This window comes from Syzygium oleosum, unplaced genomic scaffold, assembly GCF_021117445.2.
Source record: "Syzygium oleosum isolate NSW1041296 unplaced genomic scaffold, Sole_v2.1 Sole_v2.05, whole genome shotgun sequence".
Classification (NCBI taxonomy): domain Eukaryota; kingdom Viridiplantae; phylum Streptophyta; class Magnoliopsida; order Myrtales; family Myrtaceae; genus Syzygium; species Syzygium oleosum.
Window position 1 is genome coordinate 14,041,524 of NW_026607489.1, and position 20,426 is coordinate 14,061,949.

Consider the following 20,426-nt stretch of genomic DNA (forward strand, 5'->3'; position numbering starts at 1 on the left):
AAAAAAAAAAAAAAGTGGGGCTAGCCCTCCCGCCTATGGCCGTCGCCCCATTGCCGGTAGGGCGGCAACGATGGCGGCGGGGTCGCCGACGCCTTAGCGAGGGCCAGCTTGAATCGAGAGAGGGCGGCAACCATCTCCCAAATCTAGGAGAGGGTCGTTGGCCCTCGCCTCGATCTGGGCGAGGGTTGCTTGTCCTTGCCCAGTTCTAGGGAAGGGCTGGCGACCCTTGCACAGGTCTAGCGGCCCTCCCCTAGACCTAGACGAGGGTTGTCGCCTCTCCCAGTTCTGGCGAGGCCAGCAGGCTCTCACTTCTGGCCAGTCGGCGAGGTTAGGTCCTTATTTGAAATTGTTATAACTACTTAAGGTTCTTATTTGAGAAAATTAAGGCAATTCATGCCCTTATTTAGATTATTTTTTTTCGCATCCGTCCTCTTTTTGAGAATGGTTCCCAAAATTATGTAGCTGTAAGATGTTCCTAGATTTTTGTGTCCTGGACCTCTCCGGTGGTACATGGATCCATCAGTGCCTCAGTGATTAGATATGATGCACCGGGTCCCGTCCCGGGTCAATGTGCCTCACATCTTCACAAGAACTTCAATCCTTTTGCAAGTACTTAGGTTGATGATTTTTTGACTTCTATATATGTTTCTTATGTTACGTGAACTTATGCACCACACGCCATTGGAGAAGATAGCTCGACAACTAACGCCAACACCACACAGTCAATCTTCTTGTTCACCTGAAAAGACACCCCCCGAGTTGCTCTGCCTTTTCTTCTTCCCACGCACTCAAACTCTCCGCCACCTTCCGACCAACCAGAGGTCCCATATTTAGCATAGAAATTATAATACAAACTCAAGTCAAGCCGCATGCCCCCCTATAATTTTTGCATGCCAACCCCCCTAATTGGCTTGACGTGTGCCAAATAGCAACCAATTTGGTTGTGTTAGCTCATCTTCTTCTATTCATCCTCTTACATTATCCCACTTATTCACATCTCCCTAAGATTCCTCGTCTTTTGCCTCTCCCTCCCAATCTTCCGACTATCTCGATGGCATTGCCGTTGACGGCGCCGGATTCCGGTGGCTGGACAGTTTCATACAAGTTGGAGACAAGGAGTTTGTCCTACAAACTGTGCTCCAAGTTTGATGAGTTCTCTTGGATCTTTCGCAACGAGAATCAAAGCTCGAGCGCAAAGTTCGTTTTGAAGGACGTGAACTGTGAGGCAAGGCCTGCGCAGATCACTGCCATTGCTGGCCCTAGTGGAGCTGGCAAAACCACCTTGCTTGAAGTCCTAGCCGGGAAAATTTCCCGGGGGCAAGTGTCCGGGGAAGTTCTAGTTAACAATCAGCCGATCGATCCCAAGAGCTTTCAGAGGCTATCTGGTTACGTTCCCCAAGATGATGCGCTGTTTCCTTCGCTGACTGTGGAGGAAACGCTCATGTATAGCGCGCTTTTCAGGCTTCACGGAGGCAGAAAAGAGGCCGTCGCCAGAGTGAGAGCACTAATGAAGGAGCTTGGCTTGGATCATGTTGCAAGAGCGAGAATAGGGGCTAAGTCATCGAACAGGGGGATCTCGGGCGGGGAAAAGCGTAGGGTGTCGATTGGGGTGGAACTAGTCCATGACCCGGCAGTGATCTTGATCGATGAACCAACATCAGGACTGGATTCAGCCTCGGCTCTCCATATTGTGAAGATGCTCAAGTCCATGGCACTTTATCAAGGTAAGACAATCATATTGACCATTCACCAACCTGGGTATCGAATCCTCGAGCTGTTTGATCGAGTTGTTTTGCTTTCGGGTGGATTTGTTATTCATAATGGTCCTCTGTCTCTTCTGGAAGAGAAGCTTAGATTCGCTGGTTTGAACATACCGTGCCATGTCAATGTGCTTGACTATGCCATTGATGGTATTGAAGGCTTGGGTGTAGAACCTCACAACCACCAGCATTTTCTCCAAGGAAACGCTCAAGACGGTAATGAAAACGAGGCACCAGGAACCGGGATTGTGTGGCCCTATAAAGGAAAAGAGAAGCTATTCTCGTATCCGAACTCTTGGTTCAAAGAGATTCTAATACTGGGGCAAAGATTTTGCAGAAACATTTTCAGGACTAAGCAGCTCTTTGCCACAAGGGTAATACAGGCCCTTGTGGCAGGGTTTGTGCTCGGCACCATTTTCCTTAATGTCGGAGACAATCTAGGAGAACTTGCTCTACAAACTCGGCTCGGGTTTTTCGCCTTCAGCCTAACCTTCTTGCTCTCTTCCACAACAGAAGGCCTACCCATTTACCTGCAAGAAAGAAGAATTCTGACGAGGGAGACTTCAAGAGGAGCTTACAGGGTATCCTCTTACGTTGTGTCAAATGTCATCGTCTTCCTCCCATTTCTTTTGATGGTGGGTTTCCTCTACTCGATCCCAGTTTATTGGCTGGTCGGATTTCGGAGAAGCACAGATGCATTTTTCTACTTCGCGCTGGTGGTTTGGTTGGTTCTCTTGATGTCCAATTCTTTCGTAGCTTGTTTCAGCGCTCTCGTGCCAAATTTCATCATGGGGACTTCGATTATCGCTGGACTGATGGGATCTTTCTTCCTCTTCTCCGGTTATTTCATATCGAAGGAGAAAATCCCCAGATACTGGATTTTCATGCATTACATGAGCTTGTTTAAGTACCCATTTGAGTGTTTCATCCTGAATGAATATGGAGGTCTGGAAGGGAAAAGCATGTGCTTAGAGTTTGAGAATGGGGAATGCAGCTTATATGGAAGTGGGTTCTTGAGACAGCAAGGATTAAAGCAATCAGAGAAGTGGACCAACATAGCTGTGATGTGCGGTTTCATTGTCGGCTACAGAGTCCTTTGTCTTACCATTTTGTGGTATAGATGCTATAGGACAAGAAACTAGTTAAATTAAGAAGAGATTGTTTTCTAGCCATTCTTTCTTGTTACAATTCTAAACTTATCAAATTGTTCATGATATTATATTTGCACCCACATGTTGAGATGTTCGATAAACTTGACATTAGTAGAAGCTTGCCTTGTATGATTCAAATTAGTGCATAAACTTGACATGAGTTATTCTTCAGGCAAATTATTCCATCTTCGATCGTGCACCGCGGTAAGTTGGCACAAGCACACAGCTAAGCATGCAATGAACTCGCTAAAATTTGGGATGTGATGATTGAGGTATGGCTAATTACTATATATCCTATACAATTTCACTCCGAGATTTTAGCACACCACACAGAAAGAACCCTATTGATGATCTTAGCAATACAAATCTTTAAGTGAAAACCTCTGACATTGGAGCTGAGCTGTGACCTCAATTCTATTAGAGATGCATAGGCTATCCATATTGTCGACGTCCCATACTTGGAGATCAGGACAAATACTGTTTCCAACGCTTCCCCTTCTTCGACATTGATGCTCGACTGCTCATTTCTGAAGTTAGATAATTATAACTTGTCAGACTGTGCTCACAAACGAAGCCCGTTTAAGAAAGGAAGCGCAGAAGTTCCGAAAAAGAAAAGGCAACCTGAATACTCAACCAAGCCAGAATACTTTGTACAACGAACCTTAATACAGCAAAGTTTCTCAAATATCTATTCTCTCTTTACATGCAAAACCTACATCGCAGTTCAAATGCTCCTATCATAAATAGAATTGAAGGTCATTGTAGCACATGAGCTGGGCATGTCTTTCGACCACAAAGATGATTTGTCTGGCCCGCTTGACTCCCCAGATGCAGGGGAAGATGAATCCTTCGAGTGAGCTTTCAGGCCTTCCTCAGCAATTAGACTCATGAAATCTGAAATTGACCCAGGTCTCGATATCTCATTGTCATTAACCTTAGCTAAGCCCATTAGCATATTCACGACAGTCGACATGGATGGTCGAAGCCTCGGTAGACCCTGTGCGCAGAGAAGACCGATCTTCATGAATAGGCATGCCTCTTCCCTATGATGTTCCCCATCCAGAGATGCGTCCACTAAGCTCATTAGCTCCCCTTTTTCGTGTAGCTTCCATGCCTATAACACGGTGTACATGTAGTAATGCTAGGTTTTCATAGTACTGAGCTCTATCTTCAGATAAACATGTTGGTAATGTGAATGGGCGAGAGATTTCTCTCCTAAGTACAATGATAGCTCAAAATTGTGGAAATTCACCAGAGAGAGTACAGAAGACTGGGAAAATAACATGAGAACAAAAAAAAGAATAAAGAGCAGAACAAAACGAAGAAAAGAAAGATTCATGCGCATCATACATGCCTATAATTAAAGTATTGCAATCAGTCCTAGGTAAATGATTCTGTTTAACCAAACAATGTAGTTGGTTTATACAAGTTAGCACAAACTAGCATCCATGAAAGTAGGACAACTAAATTATCACAGAGATGGAATTTGTCCCTCTAACCAGCAGCTTCGTTAGATTAAAAGTCTGTATTGTGCTGTATGACTCGGTACAGGACATGGGCAGTTTCCGTGAAGGACTTGGCCAGGATTGGAAGATAATGAGCAGCAAATTTTCTATGCTTTCTACTGATTTTCAGAGATTAACAAAAGGGGAATCCTTGTGATTCAGGGATATAAATAAGCTTCTAGTAATAGGAATCTACAGGATGAGAAGTTACCGTTTCAAGAAGATATCGTTCTTCAGCTGGTAATTTACGGTTTGTGTTACATCTCCCACTAACGATTTCCAAAAGCAGTACCCCAAAACTGTATATATCTGCTTTATTTGTCAACTGACCTCGCATTGCATACTCTGGCGCCAGATAACCCCTGCATCAACAACATAGGCAGAACCATGTTATTGACCAAGAGCTAAGATATCGACAGAAACAGGAGGAGTTGCAGAAAGAGAAAGAAATCAGGAACAAATGTTGAAGAATATCACATCTTTTACCGGTTTTAATGCATTCAGTCATGATTTGAAAACATATTTCCAGAAGCTTGATTGGAGTTTCTAAAACTGCTTTCTTTGGGCCCAAATACCCAGCTTTACTACATAAGCCAACATCTCCAGTGCAATCTCACCAACATATTCAGGTCAAACGAACAAAGAAGATACTCAAGTGACAGCAGAATTTGAATGCTTATTCAGCAGATGAAGCGGCAGTTCTAAACTGGGGCAAATAAGTTATGAAAATTTTCTGAAAGATTCAACTATATATTGACAGGAGGAATTGAGAAGTTTGTGATTTACACTGTTCCAGCAACACGGGTGCTGATGTGAGTCATGTTGCTCGGAAAAAGTTTCGCAAGACCAAAATCTGAAATTATCGGCTCCAGGTGACGATCTAGCAGGATATTGCTTGCTTTTATATCTCTATGGATAATTGGTGGTTGGACTTCCTCATGGAGGAATGCTAGCCCCATCGCCACGCCTATGGCAATCTCACGTCGTGTAGGCCATTGAAATTGGATGCTACTATGGGAACCGCCTATAAAGGAGAGAAAAATCTCACACCACCGTGGCTAATGGCAGAACTAAATATGCAAAAGTAAACTCACCAAGAAGTGTTTGTGAGAGGCTATTATTCTCGAGATAACCGTATACCAGAATCCTGTGCTCTCCTTCCACACAGCAGCCATGCAACTTAACTAGGTTAGGATGCTCTATATTTGCAATCATGTTTATCTCTGTCAAGAACTCCCGCACTCCTTGACTCGACTCCGCAGATAACACCTTCACGGCGACCAAGGTGCCATCTTCAAGTACACCCTGTTCACAAAAGTTGAGAAATTTCCAATTATCGCCCGATTATGTTACTCTTATCCATGAAAGAGAAAAAAGAACCATGACTATCGAAAAAGACACCAAAAATATGGCTCCTCTACCTTGTAGACAGAACCAAAACCCCCATGACCGATTTTGTTGGATCGACTAAAATCTGCGGTTGCTTTGACCAACTCTTCATACTTGTACAATTTTGTATTTTGAATTCCTGAAACCTCTGTACATATGAGAGAATCAATCAGAAGCTTTCTCGTGAATTGGAAGGTTGACAGGATGCATAAAGTAACCGACTGATGCTGCAGGATAATAGTTCTAAGATCTGACAAGCCTATTATGGATCTAACCAAGATTTACATCATTGCATCTCACATAGGAAATCCAACAGAAACGAATTTTCTTTATTTTATTTCACAAATCCATAACATAGACTAGGAATACTTGTGGCATCAGGTATAAAAAGGGGAAAGACATACCGTCATCGACCTCTCTGTTTAAAGAGGGAGCTCTGTAGCACTTGAAAAATAAAGAAAACCAAGGCATCGGACCGGCTTGTCCTAAGCAAATCAATATCTCCACCGAAAAATTAAGCCAAGATCTTCAGAGACGTCTTATTGTGAGACCGACCGTGCATTAAGATGAGTAGTCTTCCACACTGAAACCTGATAAAAAGGTGAAAACAAAACCAACACTCATACATCAGCCTAATACAGCAACAATGAAGAATTTACGATTCTGTTAATGTAAATATCAATTCCCCAGCATCTGATCTACCCTTAATCCCTCATCATTACCATCATCAATCGTAACTTATCAAAACAAAAAGACAAATTGCTCATTATGAATGTTCCTTCAGGATGAATTCTAAGTGATCCCCAACCCTCCAGCCTACGGTTTTGCATATCATTTCATCCCTAAGGAATGTTCAAATCTGAAGAACAAGGAAGCAACAGAAAGGAAAGCACAAGCTCAGATACTGTGTTCAGTTTCTCTAACTCACAACCAACAAGATTAGGCCCAATTCTGCTGATGCCCTCCTGCTTACCGTGGAGCCAAGCTAAACCGAACACAGACGAGAAGATTCAAAAATGGGAACTACCCTTTTGCTAAAAACCTCAGAAGCTATGAAAGAAGCGCATGCCAAACTCCATTGAAGCACGACTAGTTGCCATGAAGAAGAAGAAGAATCAAACCTTAGCTGCTATATCCTCCTGAAAGACGGCTAAAGAACGCTGGATAGAAAGAGAGAGGGAGAGGGAGAGGGAGAGGACACAAGCGTTGGAAGGATGTTTCGGAGGAAGGTGACCGGTCTACTATTTTAGGAGCTGGAGATGGGTCCAAGCTTTCAGCTGAACGTAATCAATGTGTAAACTCTTGACCACTTCCCAGCTTGAAGACGACCCGTCTCATTCCATCTCACTATTGATATCGTGTGAACACGAGTTTCTCTTCGTTTGGATAAACAAAAATAGTTAAAAAGCGACAGTGATTTTGTCCTAAACTATGGACAACAAGGTTTTTGACCTAAATACCCGCTTGTTTCAAGGAAAAAAAATATTTAAATAATATTTTCGTAATGCTTATATTGCTTAAGATAATTGATTAATAAAAAATATTTTTATTATTTTTGTGAACGATTAAAATATTTTTTGTTCATTTTTTTTTATAAGAGATTCAAGCAATAATTTCTAGAAAAATATTTTCTTCAAATCATTCGTTTTTCGCAAGGTGGATGGAACCCGAATTACTTAGTGCGTTTGACATAACATTTATTTTACACCCCTTATTTTGTTTAAATTTTATGTGACGTTTGTTTAATACTAAAAAAAAGTATGAAACCCCCTAGAAATTGCGAGACCAATTCTCACATGTGCATTTTCTGCGATGGCTTTGTACGGCTTTTGATAATTCTTTTAAAGTCGGGGAAAGAAAATTCAGGAGTTGACCTCAAAGCTAGTACAGAAGGACAAGAGCTGGAAAAGTCCGCTTTTTTAATAACCCCATTCTATCATCGAAAAGATCAATAATTGCAAGCCGTGCCATTTCCAGATCGATGCCCGCCATAAAAAATCAACGGTCAATGCCCACAGCACCCAAAGAAGAATTAAGACAAGTCTGTTTTTTTTTTGGTCGAGAATTAGACAAGTCTAAAGGCCCAAAAGTTCAAGCTATTTTTACATGGACGCGTTCACATGGACGCGTTCCCATGGACCTGTCCTTTTACTATTTCTCTTTCAACGAGTCACGTATCTGCGGCAGATCACTTTCGTGACCGGCAGCCAGCATCCCACGTACGAAATGCTCGCGCTTGACCCATCAATTCATGTACAAACTGAAAAAAATCTCCGAATCATTTGGGCACCAACCATAATACACGGAGGGCGCTTTTCATTTTCCGCGACAGCTCCGTCATTCGTCAATGGCACCCTCCGAGCCGATGGACCCGTGCAAGAATTTGATCCTTTCCTAATCAATCCCCTACCATTTTCCAATTTCTGTCGGTTTGATGGGATGGCTACGTTGAGCGGGAGCACATATCCGGTGCACGTTGCTTCCGAAATCGCAATTCGCCGTGCACCCGTCGATTTCCAAGTGGACATTTCAAATCCACGGTTGCGGTCGGGTCTGACCCTTGCTCGCCGGAGTGGGCTGACTTGGACTGAGATCCGAATCATCTACTGGTGTTCTCGAGGCCCGCTCGTCGCTTTGCGATGTGCTCTTCCAAGGCCCAAAGAAGGAAAAATCCATGCGGATTCGATCCAGACGAGTGTCGGACCCGACCCGTTGATAAGACCGTGAAAAAAGAGAAAACCCGAACAGCACACGCTCCGACATCATGTGAAATTCGAAAACATCTTGCCGCCGATTGTTTTAAAAGTCTAAGCTATTACGCATGTGTTACGAGTCGGTTGTTTGGGATCGATCCCGTACAGTTTCTTAGGCTTCTTTGGATCGTTGGAGCACCCAAGCTAAGCATTTTCTCGATCACTCACTAGCACATCCGAATCGTAGAGAGAAAAAGTCTAGAAAGAGAAGTTCTGGGAGAGAATGAAAATACTTCAATTGATTTAGATGCTTCAAATGAGAGGGAGAACATCCTCACTTATACAAAGACTCGACTCATTACAATCATTTATTGACATTCGATTGAGTAGCCGAGATCGTATTTTCTCATCCACCAACTACTGGCATTTATACCGAGAACTCTTTAGAACACGGAACAATTAACGTATCGCTCGTCTCTGAGAATGTTCCGGAAGCTCCATTAGGGTTTGGTCAAGCCTTTGGCGATGTTGCACTGTCCTTGGCGCATGGAAACCTCGCAATCGCAACACATATACATGGATTTAGTACAAATAATGCTCTAGCGGTAAGTCAATCCTTTTGGCTTATGAACCGTGAGTTTGTCATGTTTTGGCACCATCACGGATTGAGTTCACCCACAGCGAAGATATTCGAGTAGGAAGGCGCGGAATGGTTTCATGGTGGCGATGGAGGTGCATGTGGTGATCGACGATAGCTGATGTAGAGGTGGCCACGGGCCGGTTTTGGCCCGGAACCGGACCGGAACCGGCCCGGTCAAACCCGGGCCCGGCCCGTTGACCGGGCCCGCGGTTCGGAACCGGAACCGGCCAGTGGCATACGGTCCCGGTTCCGGTTCCAGAAAAATTTGAACCGGCCCGGAACCGCCGGGTCCGGGCCGGTTCTGCGAAAAAAAAAAAAAAAAAAAAAAAAAAAGCTGCGAGGCTACAGCCACGGCCTGCGGTGCGGGGCTCGAGAGCCATCTTTGCAGCCATTGCAGCGGCTGCGGTGCGGGGAGAACGGGGACAGACCAACGGCCCAACCAAAAAAAAAAAAAAAAAATTTTATTTATCCGCAGCAGGCGCAGCACCTTGCGGCTACGGCCCGTTGGGGCAACGGCTACGCCCCAACGAGCGTTTTTATAATAATAATAATAAAAAAAAACACATAACCGTTGCAATTTTGCAACGGTTATGTTTTATTTTTTTTAATTCTAAATTTTCTTCTATTTTTTTTCTATAAATTCTCTCAAATTCTCACAATACACACACAATTCTCTCAAATTCTCTCCAATTCTCTTCTCTCAAGTCTCAAATTTTCTCAATACTCGAAATTCTCTCAAATTCTCTGAAATTCTCTCAATTTTCTCAATCCACGCAATTCTTTCTTAATTCTCCCAATTAATCCGCTCAATTCTCTCAATCCATTCGAAAAATGGCAAGTGGAAGTCGAGTGCCAACTGGTAAAAGTAAGAATATCGCGACGGAATCCCATCATTCTTTTGATCCTCGTGAATATGCAGATTTTCAAGATGATGAAATCAACATTTTTCACGATGTGGAGCGCATCCCGACGCAAGAAAGTTTTCATCCTCCTGCCGAAATATCTACAACAAAGGAAGCGGAACGGGAATTTACATTCGACATTTGGAATCACTTCACGAAAATGGAAAGGTTTGATATCGGTCAAAAAAGGTATGATATAATTTGTAAATATTGTGGAAAAATATATAAATATACAGGTGGACAAGGATATGAAACATTTAAACGACATCTTATGAGCAAACATCCAACCGAAACGGGAATCAATATCGGGCAACAACAAATTTCCGGGTACGTCAATCCTAACACTTCCCCTTTATTTTCGTTTTAATGAAAAAACTTATAAGGAAGAATTAGGCAAATTTATTTCCGTTGAGCATTTAGCATTTAATTTTGGAGAAAGATTTGGTTTTAATGAATTTGTACAAAAAGCATGTGCTCCACAAGCAAAACGAGTTTCTAGAAATACAACTAAACGAGTAATTAAAGATCTTTACAAAAATGGAAAAAATGATTTACAAAAATTTTTTATGCAATTTAATGGATGCGTGCATATAGGTAGTGATATTTGGAGTGATCATTGGCAAAATCATTCTTACATGGGCATAACATGTCATTGGATAGATGACGAGTGGACTATTCAAAAAAGAGTTATTGCATTTAGAGTTTTCGATGATCATCATACGGCAAATAATATTTATAGACTAATTAGGCAAGTTTTAGAAGAATATTATTTGCTTAACAAAATTTTTTCAATTGGTTTTGATAATGCCGCAGCAAATACCGCTTCAATTGCCGAGTTAGAAAATATTTGTAAACCCGCTTTTGGCGGAAAATTTTTTCACATTAGATGTGCTTGTCATGTTTTAAATTTATGTGTACAAGATGGTTTGAAAACTCTTGATATTTTTCTTCAACCAATAAAAACGGCGATTCAATTTTTATGGAAACATCCCCAAAAAATGAAAGAATGGGGTAGATTTTGTAGAGATAATGGCAAAAAGCCAAAAAGATTTCCAAGAGATGTTCCAACTCGTTGGAATTCTACTTTCCACTTGCTTAATGAATCTTTAGCATATAAAGATTTATTATGTGCATTCATTTCTAATAATATACCTAAGATTAATTTATACCCACAGGAGTGGCATATTTGCCAAAAAATTTTAGATCTTTTAAAGGTTTTTAATGATGCAACTTATACTTTGTCTGGTGTTTATTATCCTACTACACATTTATTTTTAGTAGAGTGTACTAATATTGTCGGAACTTTTGATGAATATGAAAATGATGTTGAATTACAACATACTATAGTTGCAATGAAAATGAAATGGCTTCATTATTATAGTGAAATTCCCATGATTTATTTAGTTGCTTGTGTTTTTTATTCGCGTTGCAAATTGGATGGCTTAAATGATTTTTTGTGTGCGTATTATCAATGTTTACATTATGATGTGACAAATGTTACAACCATAGTACGTGAGGTTAAAAACGTAGTAATAGAATTATATAATGAATTTTATACTAAATATAATTTAGGTGATATTAGATCTTCTCAATCTACGGAGATACAAAATGACAGTACAGGTAAAATTAGTAAAGGGTACCAACTTTTATTACATAGACAAAAAAAACAAAAGGGAGTAATAGGAAATATTTCTGAATTAGAGAGTTATCTAACCATTTTATTTGAGTTTCATGAGCTCGGAAGGTGGTACAGATTTTTTTATTTTGGATTGGTGGAAGAGGCACGCAAGCCAATACCCAATCCTTTCTCTTATTGCAAAACAGATTTTTTCAACCCCATGTTCCACAGTTGAGGTCGAACAAGCATTCAGTGCCGGAGGTAATATTTTGAACGAACATCGTTCAAGATTATATCCAGAATCAGTAGAGATGCAAGCTTGTGTTGCTGATTGGACGAAAGCTCAATACCGGCAACAAGAGATAGATCGGAATAATGAATCCGAATTCTTTAACGACGGAGGTACTACCGCTACCACTATCGGTACTGGAACGGGTAGTGACGATTGAGGGTAAAAGAACTATTGGAGTTGGCAAATATTTCGGGAACTCTTGTTTCTCATACCAGGTACGCCCACGTGAGCTTAGGGAAACCGAAATATAATCCGACGATATGTGACCTCTGGTCCCCTGCGCACGGAATGCTTAGGTTTTGGGATAATTTTAGGGTATATATATTGTACTCCTTTTTTTTTAAGATCGTTGTAACGAATTGTAATGTGCTTAATGATAATTTATTAAGTTGAAGCCCTTTCTTTCTCTCTTGTCTTTTTGTCCCCAAATTTGAGTACAATTTACATTTTAATCACAATTTATATTAAATAATGTTCTATCACAAGAATAGTATTTTTTTAATTTTTTTTATTTTCATTTCTGTCTTTCCTTTTCTGTTTTTCTTCTTTTTCTTTTCCTTTTCCTTTTCTGTTTTTCCTTTTTCTCTTTTGTCTTTTTTCCTTGTTTCTGTTTTTTAAAATTATAATTTATATATATATTTTTTTCTTCCTCCGCTGCCGCCGGCCGGCCATGGCCGGGGCCGGCACGGAGGTCGCCGGCGTCGGGCGAGGGGCCCTCGCCGGCGTCGGCGAGGGGCCTCGCCGGCGTCGGCGAGGGCGGCCCTCGCTCGGGCCGGGCGAGGCCGGCCTCGCCGACGCCCGACGCCCGCGAGGCGAGGCTCGGCCTCCCCGCAACCGGCGAGGCTCGACCTCGCCGGCGTCGGGCGAGGCCGGCCATAGCCGGGCCGGCGCGGAGGTCGCCGGCCTCTAGGCGAGGCGGCCCTCGCCGGCGTCGGGCGAGGCCGAGGGCCGCCTCGCCTAGAGGCCGGCGACCTCCGCGCCGGCCCCGGCTATGGCCGGCCGCGGAGGAAGAAAAAAAAAAGAAAAGGAAAAGGAAAAGAAAAAAAACAGAAAAAAATAGGAACCGGCTCGGAACCGGCCCGGAACCGGTTCCGAACCGGAACAGGCCCGGAACCGGAACCGGCAGAGGCGGTTCCGGTTCCGGTTCACACTTGGCCACGAACCGGAACCGCCGGTTCCGAACCGGAACCGCCGGTTCCGAACCGGAACCGCCGGTTCCGAACCGGAACCGGTCGATTCCGAACCGTGGCCACCTCTAAGCTGATGCGATGGTGCTGTGACGAGGTAGTCATTACATATAGGGATGAATTAATACACGTAATGCGTAACATAATTTTAAAATTTTGATTAACAAATGTACTCGTGTCAGGTGATGAACTTAATGAATTTAATACTAAAATCAGATTTTTAAAGCTGACAGTAAATGGGACTAATTCTCAAAAAAAAAAAAAGCACAATTTTAAGTTTAATTTTGATCATGTCCTGAACTTTTTTTTATCTCGGAAAAAACCCTAAACTTTAAGTTTAGTCCCAAATCCGTTCAAACTTTTTTTTTTCTTAGAAAAAACCCAAAATTTTAGATCTATTTCCAATTCTGCCCCAAATTTTTTTTCTTTAAAAAATATCACAAAATTTCAATTTATTCTTAAATCTACCATTATGGTCCAGTCCCAACTTGATGAGGCTTTTCCACGTCGATAACAATTTTACATCGGCAAGGTGACATGAAAAATTATCTCTAAAATGAAACCGTTCTGCGATATGAAAATTAGGGATGAGTAACGGCGATTATTGGACAAAGGGCTAATGGGGCAGATGTGGAACTAGAGTAAAAATTGGTGATTTTTTTCTTAGAAAAAAAAAAGTTCGGGGTAGATTTGGAATTAGACTTCAACGTTGGGTTTTTTTTAGATAAAAAAAAGTCCGGGGCAAAATTGAACTCCACCTAAAGTTTGGTAAATTTTTTTAGACAAAAAAAATTCAGTGCAGAATTGGTTCCGAATCTAAGGTTAGTGATTTTTTAGGGAATTAAGCCCAATAAAAAGTGGAAGTTAAATTATAAGGATATGTTCATTAGAAGTCCTAAAATTTATTACCAAAATGCATTTGAATCCTAAAACTTGCTAAAAGTGCAATCAAGTCCTAAAACTTATTAAATTTATTTAATCAAGTCATAAAGTTAACATTGTCTAACTTATTAACGAAAATGTTGATGTGATTTTTTTTTTATTTTTTTCCATCATATGTGGCGTTTACATTACTTTTTATATTATTTTAATATAAAAAATTTAAATTAAATTTTAAAAATAAGCTAAATGTTTATATTTTTTTTTGGGATAAGTGCACTACAAGTCCTAAAACTTACTCTTACCCAAAAAAAAAAAGTCCTAAAACTTATCACAAAAGTGCATTTGAGTCATAAAACTTGCAAAAAGTTCATTTGAGTCCTAAAACTTGTCAAAATGGTTAATTTGAGTCATAAAGTTAACACCGCTAGATTTACTAACGGAAAACGCTGATGTGGCACTGACGTGTCATTTTTATTATTTTTCTTGAGACACGTGGCGCCACGTCAGCAAAAATAAAAATAGAAAAAGCTGTAAAAAAACCAAAAAAAACCAAAAAAATGAAAAAAAAAAAAAACAGAACCGGCAGTGGCCAAGCCCGGCGGCCACCGCCGATGGCCGCCCCCATAGCCCCCGGGAAGGACCGGCGGAGGTCGCTTGGGCCTTCCCAAAGCCCGGCGACCCTCGCCGGCCCAGGGCGAGTCCCCAGCGAGGGCCGGCGACCCTCGATCTGGGGGGCAACCTCCGTCGGTCCTTCCCGGCGGCTGTGGCGGTGGCCGCCGAGCTTGGCCACCGCCGGTTCTGTTTTTTTTTTTCCTTTTTTTTGTTTTTTTACAGCTTTTTCTATTTTTATTTTTGCTGACGTGGCGCCACGTGTCACAAGAAAAATAATTACAAAATGACACGTCAGCGTTTTCCGTTAGTAAATCTAACGGTATTAACTTTAGGACTCAAATGAACCATTTTGACAAGTTTTAGGACTCAAATGAACTTTTTGCAAGTTTTAGGACTCAAATGCACTTTTGTGACAAGTTTTAGGACTTGTGGTGTACTTGTTCCTTTTTTTTTTTTAAAGGAGAAGGGGGAGCTGAAGGCCAGCGGGAAGGGCTAGAAGCTCTTGCTGCCGTCGCCACCGCTACCACCCCACCATCGCGGGGAGGTCCCGGTGAGGCTGGGGCGATGGCGGGGAGAAACTGTAGAAGACGGGTAGTTCGCTGGATAATGTATTTCAATATTTTCTCTAAATTCAAGTTATCGTCATGTAGAAGAGAGAAAATATTAAAATAAATCTCGTCAACACCACCCGTTAGTAAATTGGATGATGTTACCTTTAGGATTCGATCGAACCAATTTTACAAGTTCTGGAACTTGATTACACATTTTTGCAAGTTTTAGAATTCGATTGCACTTTCTTGACAAGTTTTAGTACTACTAATGAACATATCCCTTGATTCTAAATGCGAAAATCAGCCAATGGATACATTAGATCTAAATCGTTTAAAAAGATCTTCTTAAATTCACAAAATTCAGCAAGAAAAAGAAAATGGCTTGCCTACCTCCTCCTCCTCCTGTTGCTTCCTTCCTCCTGCAAACTGCAACTTTGGCTTTCCTCTCCCGTCGAAGTCAAAGCTCAGCCGTCACTCCTCCGCCTTCGTCCTCCGCAAAGGAGCTCGAGCTGGAGGCCGACGCCTCTCCGCCGGCGCCGCAACCGTTCCGGCTCGTCTCCGCGCGCGAGAGATCGATACTCCAGCCGCGACTTCCTCCCCCGCTTCGATGAACTAGGCCCTCTCCCCCCCCTCGGGCTCTCGCCATGCCCTCGTCTCCCAAGCTCTTCCACCAGGGCCGCCCCTCGCGGCGCAGATCTACCGTCCTGATCCTGGGCTGCTGCCTCCTGATCGGGCTCTCCGGGTTCGTGTTCGGCCTCGTCGCCATCCTCCGGCCGGGCAAGTGCTCCGTCCACGAGCCGCGATCGGTTCGAGTCGTCTGGGAGAGGGAGGGCGGCGGCGAGGGCGGCTCGGGTTCCGGTGGAGATGGAGCTCGAAGTGCTAGCCGTCATAAAGTGATGGGCTTTGTGGGGATTCAGACCGGTTTCGGATCGGCCGGTCGCCGGAGATCCCTGCGCCAGACTTGGATGCCGTCCGATCGGCAGGGGCTCCAACGGTACCGATTTGCTCCGAGAACTTTACAAACCATGTTCAGTCTCGTTTTGGAAACCATATAGGATGAGATCGTGCTGATTCAAGCTCATTTGGTAAAAATAGCAATATCGCTTAGATTCGAAATGACCTACTTAGGTTCAATGGCCGGTGCATGTAACTGTAGAAGACAGGTAGTTTGCTGGGTAATGTGTTTCGAATCATTCCAGAGTCGGTAGTTTCTGATTTTCCTTTGACTTCAAATGGAGGTTCTGAGAAGCAATGGCGGAATTCATAGATTGAGTTGTAAGATTGATTGCAGGTTGGAGGAAGCCACTGGCTTGGCATTCAGGTTTGTGATTGGCAGAACTAAAGATCAGTCGAAGATGTCGGAGCTTAAGAGGGAAGCGGCGGAGTATGCCGACTTCTTGTTGCTGGACATTGAAGAGGAATACAGTATGCTTCCTTATAAAACGTTAGTATGGAGGTTATCGACTTTCTTTTTAATCTCCTTAATGGATTTTCTGAATCTCATTGTCTGTTTGTAATTGCAGGCTAGCTTTCTTTAAAGCTGCTTATGCACTTTATGATTCCGAGTTTTATGTCAAGGCCGACGATGACATATATCTAAGACCTGGTAATGAAGCTTATGTCAGACTCAATGACTGTTTTTTTTTTTGTTGATATTTTTCCGATGACCCTACAATATTATTTTGTTCTTGAAATTCGTCAGATCGGCTCTCATTGCTCTTGGCAAAAGAACGGAGTCATACTCAAACTTACATTGGGTGCATGAAAAAGGGGCAAGTTTTCGCTAACCCAAAGCTTAAATGGTTAGTCTTGCCTATATGATCACGGGACAATTTTCTTATCCATGCACGGCGTACTTTCCCATTTTTACTTCCTATTGTCTTGATGAAAAGAGAGATGACAGCTATTTGATGCTTATGGTCGAATGATCAATTGAAAATAGAGATTTATAGTGTCAATGCCCCATTTTTAGCAGAGGTGACAATTTTCTTGTTCGTCCATGCTGTAGTTTTTTGTTTTATGTTTCCCATGGTGTTAATGAAAAGAGAGATGACAGCTATCTGATGTTTCTCGTTGATCGAGTCATTGGAAAGAGAAAGTATCGATGATTTCCAAGGCCATGTGGTTTGTAGGTGCATTTATGTAGTTAGTGTGAGTTTCTTCATGACAAATTTCTTCCGTCTTCCCCTTTCTCCAGGGTTTCATTCTGTATTTAACTGATGCAGGTATGAGCCGTTGCACTATTTGCTTGGCAGCGAGTACTTCCTCCATGCATATGGTCCATTATATGCTCTTTCGGCTGATGTTGTTGCAAGCTTGGTTGCTCTTCGAAACAATAGGCAAGATCCCGAATCGACTCGATATATAATGTTTGATTACCTACATTTACTATTCTCACTTGTGGAGGGCATTGTTCAATATATCTTGTTTAGCAACTTGCTGATTGCACTGTGAATCTCCGCCCTTCATTGCCCCTAAGCAACATGGGATTGATCCATCACATGTGCATTATTTAAATGTGCTAAGCACGAAGAATTAATTGTTTGCGTGGTTATCAGTAGTTGGCACCGCATCAGTAGTAATTGCTAGGGTAGAGCTTGCCTAGCTTAGATTTCTCCTACAAATTCTTAAATCCCAAAAAACAAAGGCCTACCCCATTTGCACTCTTAAAAAAAGGAAAAAAAAGGTCTATTGAATCTGTGCTTTTAATACTCTGTCTAATGGAGGTCTTCAATGCTCTAGTGAGAAGATGCAATCATTAAATGGAGACTAAGGTTAAAACCCGTAGAGAAAAATTTAACGAGACATCAAAGAAGATGATAAGAAAAGCTACTGATGGAGATTTTAGATCCTACAGAAGACTTGATAAAGAATTGAGGACAGTGATCTGAAAGGATTCACATAGCCGAACACACTTAGTAGAACGAGGCTTAGTTTGTTATATTGTTATTACTGAGCTTTACATGATGTTTTCTTAGTAAATTAATTTTAGGAAGCATAACAAGGTAAGCATGAGAAAATAAGTTTTTGGTTTAGCAATAGAGAAATAGATCTCGGGACAATTGTGCCCATTATTGAGGGTAGCATAAAGGAATGGGAAGTAGAACTGCCAAGGGTGGAGTGCGTGTGGATGTACGGAATAAGAGAGCATGGTAAGATAAACTTTATTTTGCTATGCAGGAAGAATGTTAAAAAAGCAAAGCCCTGATACCTGTGAATATGTTTCCACATGTCAAAAATTGCTACTTGGCATGTTGCATTTCTTTTGAAGGCCCTGCATCACTACTTATGTTATCCACAATTGTCAGCAGTGCGACACTATTCTGTTCTGCGAAATTACTACCTTTGTATCTCATAAATGTCTTCTTCATTATTCCAGTTTCCGGATGTTCAGCAATGAGGATGTTACAATTGGGTCATGGATGCTTGCCATGAATGTCAACCACGAGAACAATCAATTGCTCTGTGAATCAGATTGCACCACATCCTTTATTGCTGTTTGGGATATTCCAAAGTGTTCAGGTGAGCAGCTCTTACAAACACTAATCTCAATTGAGGTCCAACATGGTAGCTTATTTCTGTTTAAGTCAAACTCGACAACCGACTCTATATATTGATAGTGGTTCCAGAGCATACAACGACTTTTGGTTTTCGCTAAGTTCTTTCGATCGTAGGGGTAAAATGGATGTGTAAATAAGTATTTGGGAATAGATCTTCTAGAGGTATGCCTAACAGTCAGTTTTAAATGTCATTCAGGGCTCTGTGATCCAGAAAAGCGGTTGGTGGAACTTCATCAGAAGGAAAGATGCTCAAGAAGCCCTACTATGCCATCTGACGATGATTAGCTTCCCTCTTTCCATCTTCCCAGACCCCTTAATATGAATAGCCAGGTTCTTCGGCCGCTCGCTTGTGAATCAGTATTGTTGCCTCCACACGTCTTCTAATTTGTGGATCCTCATTAAATTCATCTCCTTTTTCCCTTTAACTAGTATAGAAACTTGAACAGATACATCGATACCTAGTGGTCACTAGACAGACACCTCCAGAATTAGAAAACGCCAAGGAGCAGTACTTGTTAGCTTCTCAGTCTTCTTTTTCTACCATTCTTTTAGACCATTGTCGAAACTTTTAAAATTGAATGTATTCTTCATTAAACACATTTGAATATGAAGTATTATTATTTCTCATACTGATGTCTCCAAGTGAAGGGCGCGTCCGAAACTGCTCCCTGTAGGAGCTCTCTCCAAGTTTTCTCCGTCTGGCCAAATAATTAGACGAGTTCGCTTCAAATTATACATCTTTTCAAGAAGAGCTTGATGTTTTATGGAGAACAGGAAAAAAAAACTTGAAGTAAGAGGATTAATAGTGATTTTGCGTGCATTTGGCAAGATTAGCTTATCTGCACCAGTGCAACTTTTCGATTGTTTGCCTCGGACAATATTAGCGAGGTGCGACGCTGGGGTCCAACGATTCTTTCATTGACAAGGCAAAACCAGACCTGCTTCTATCGGTGCCAGTTTTCTCTTCTGGTGATGCAAAATAGAAGCAGGCTCCCTTTGAATACAAGGTCTAGTAGGCCCAGTTCCATGATTAGAACTCTGTTTAAAGTCTAAGTAAAGGTAAGGCATGAATCGGTGCTGCAAACGGGAGTTCATTGCCAGCCTGGTTCTGTTCTTTTTCAATGATTAACTCACTGATGATCTGTTGTGTTCATAATCTTTGACTCCCCCACTCAACATGCAGATGAAATCTAATAGCTAGAAAGATCTTTTTGCCCCCTTCTTGATCTTTTTTGTACACGTGGATGGTGGAACGGAGCGAACATTTTTGCGGAGGTCAAATCGACGATCTCCTACTCTTGTTAAGCTAACGCAACATGTCGGGAAATCCGACGACAGAAATTATAAAAATCAAGTTCGGTTTTTGTCTCTCAATTGTTGAATGATTAGTCGACTTTCAGCTCCATAACTGGCATTAAAATCAGTAATTTCAAGAGTTTCCCCCATTTCTAACATTTTAGTAGACCTCGAGCTTAAAAAAATGAAAAAAAAAAAGGACAAAAAGAGAGAAAAGTGCATTAGATTAGAAGTTCTTAAACTTGTCACCAAAGTATAATTGAGTTTTAAAATTATAAAAAAAAACTCAATAAAATTTTAAAATTTATTACGAAAGTGCAATCGAATCTTAAAACTTTCAAAAAAATACAATCAAATCCTAAAAGTTATCACAAAGTGCAATTGAGTT

At 41.7% G+C, this 20,426-nt stretch overlaps 3 protein-coding genes across 6 annotated transcripts; 2 read left to right on the forward strand and 1 right to left on the reverse strand.

The window, feature by feature from the left end:
* Positions 1–492: 492 nt before the first annotated feature.
* Positions 493–3,049, forward strand: LOC115667573 (ABC transporter G family member 10). The gene has a single exon (XM_030589134.2). The coding sequence runs from the start codon at positions 1,052–1,054 to the stop codon at positions 2,900–2,902; it is 1,851 nt and encodes a 616-aa protein (XP_030444994.1). The 5' UTR covers positions 493–1,051; the 3' UTR covers positions 2,903–3,049.
* Positions 3,050–3,142: 93 nt separating this feature from the next.
* LOC115667580 (cold-responsive protein kinase 1-like) lies at positions 3,143–7,082 on the reverse strand. 4 transcript variants are annotated; one of them, XM_056311754.1, is made up of 8 exons: positions 6,927–7,082; positions 6,210–6,395; positions 5,838–5,953; positions 5,511–5,721; positions 5,203–5,440; positions 4,628–4,778; positions 3,628–4,025; positions 3,143–3,438 (listed from the first exon to the last, which is right to left on the reverse strand). In XM_056311754.1, exons 2-7 carry the CDS (start codon positions 6,274–6,276, stop codon positions 3,636–3,638), a joined length of 1,173 nt encoding a protein of 390 aa, XP_056167729.1. In that variant the 5' UTR covers positions 6,277–6,395; positions 6,927–7,082; the 3' UTR covers positions 3,143–3,438; positions 3,628–3,635. The 4 variants fall into 4 exon arrangements, with proteins under 4 accessions (XP_056167729.1, XP_030445012.1, XP_030445008.1 ...); XM_030589152.2 differs by lacking the exon at positions 3,143–3,438 and having other exon boundaries at positions 3,538–4,025; XM_030589148.2 differs by lacking the exon at positions 3,143–3,438 and having other exon boundaries at positions 3,538–4,025; positions 6,833–6,934.
* Positions 7,083–15,586: 8,504 nt separating this feature from the next.
* On the forward strand, positions 15,587–19,369 carry LOC115665016 (probable beta-1,3-galactosyltransferase 14). The gene is made up of 7 exons (XM_030586899.2): positions 15,587–16,176; positions 16,474–16,626; positions 16,706–16,788; positions 16,885–16,984; positions 17,408–17,521; positions 18,562–18,704; positions 18,939–19,369. Exons 1-7 carry the CDS (start codon positions 15,827–15,829, stop codon positions 19,025–19,027), a joined length of 1,032 nt encoding a protein of 343 aa, XP_030442759.1. The 5' UTR covers positions 15,587–15,826; the 3' UTR covers positions 19,028–19,369.
* Positions 19,370–20,426: the final 1,057 nt, after the last annotated feature.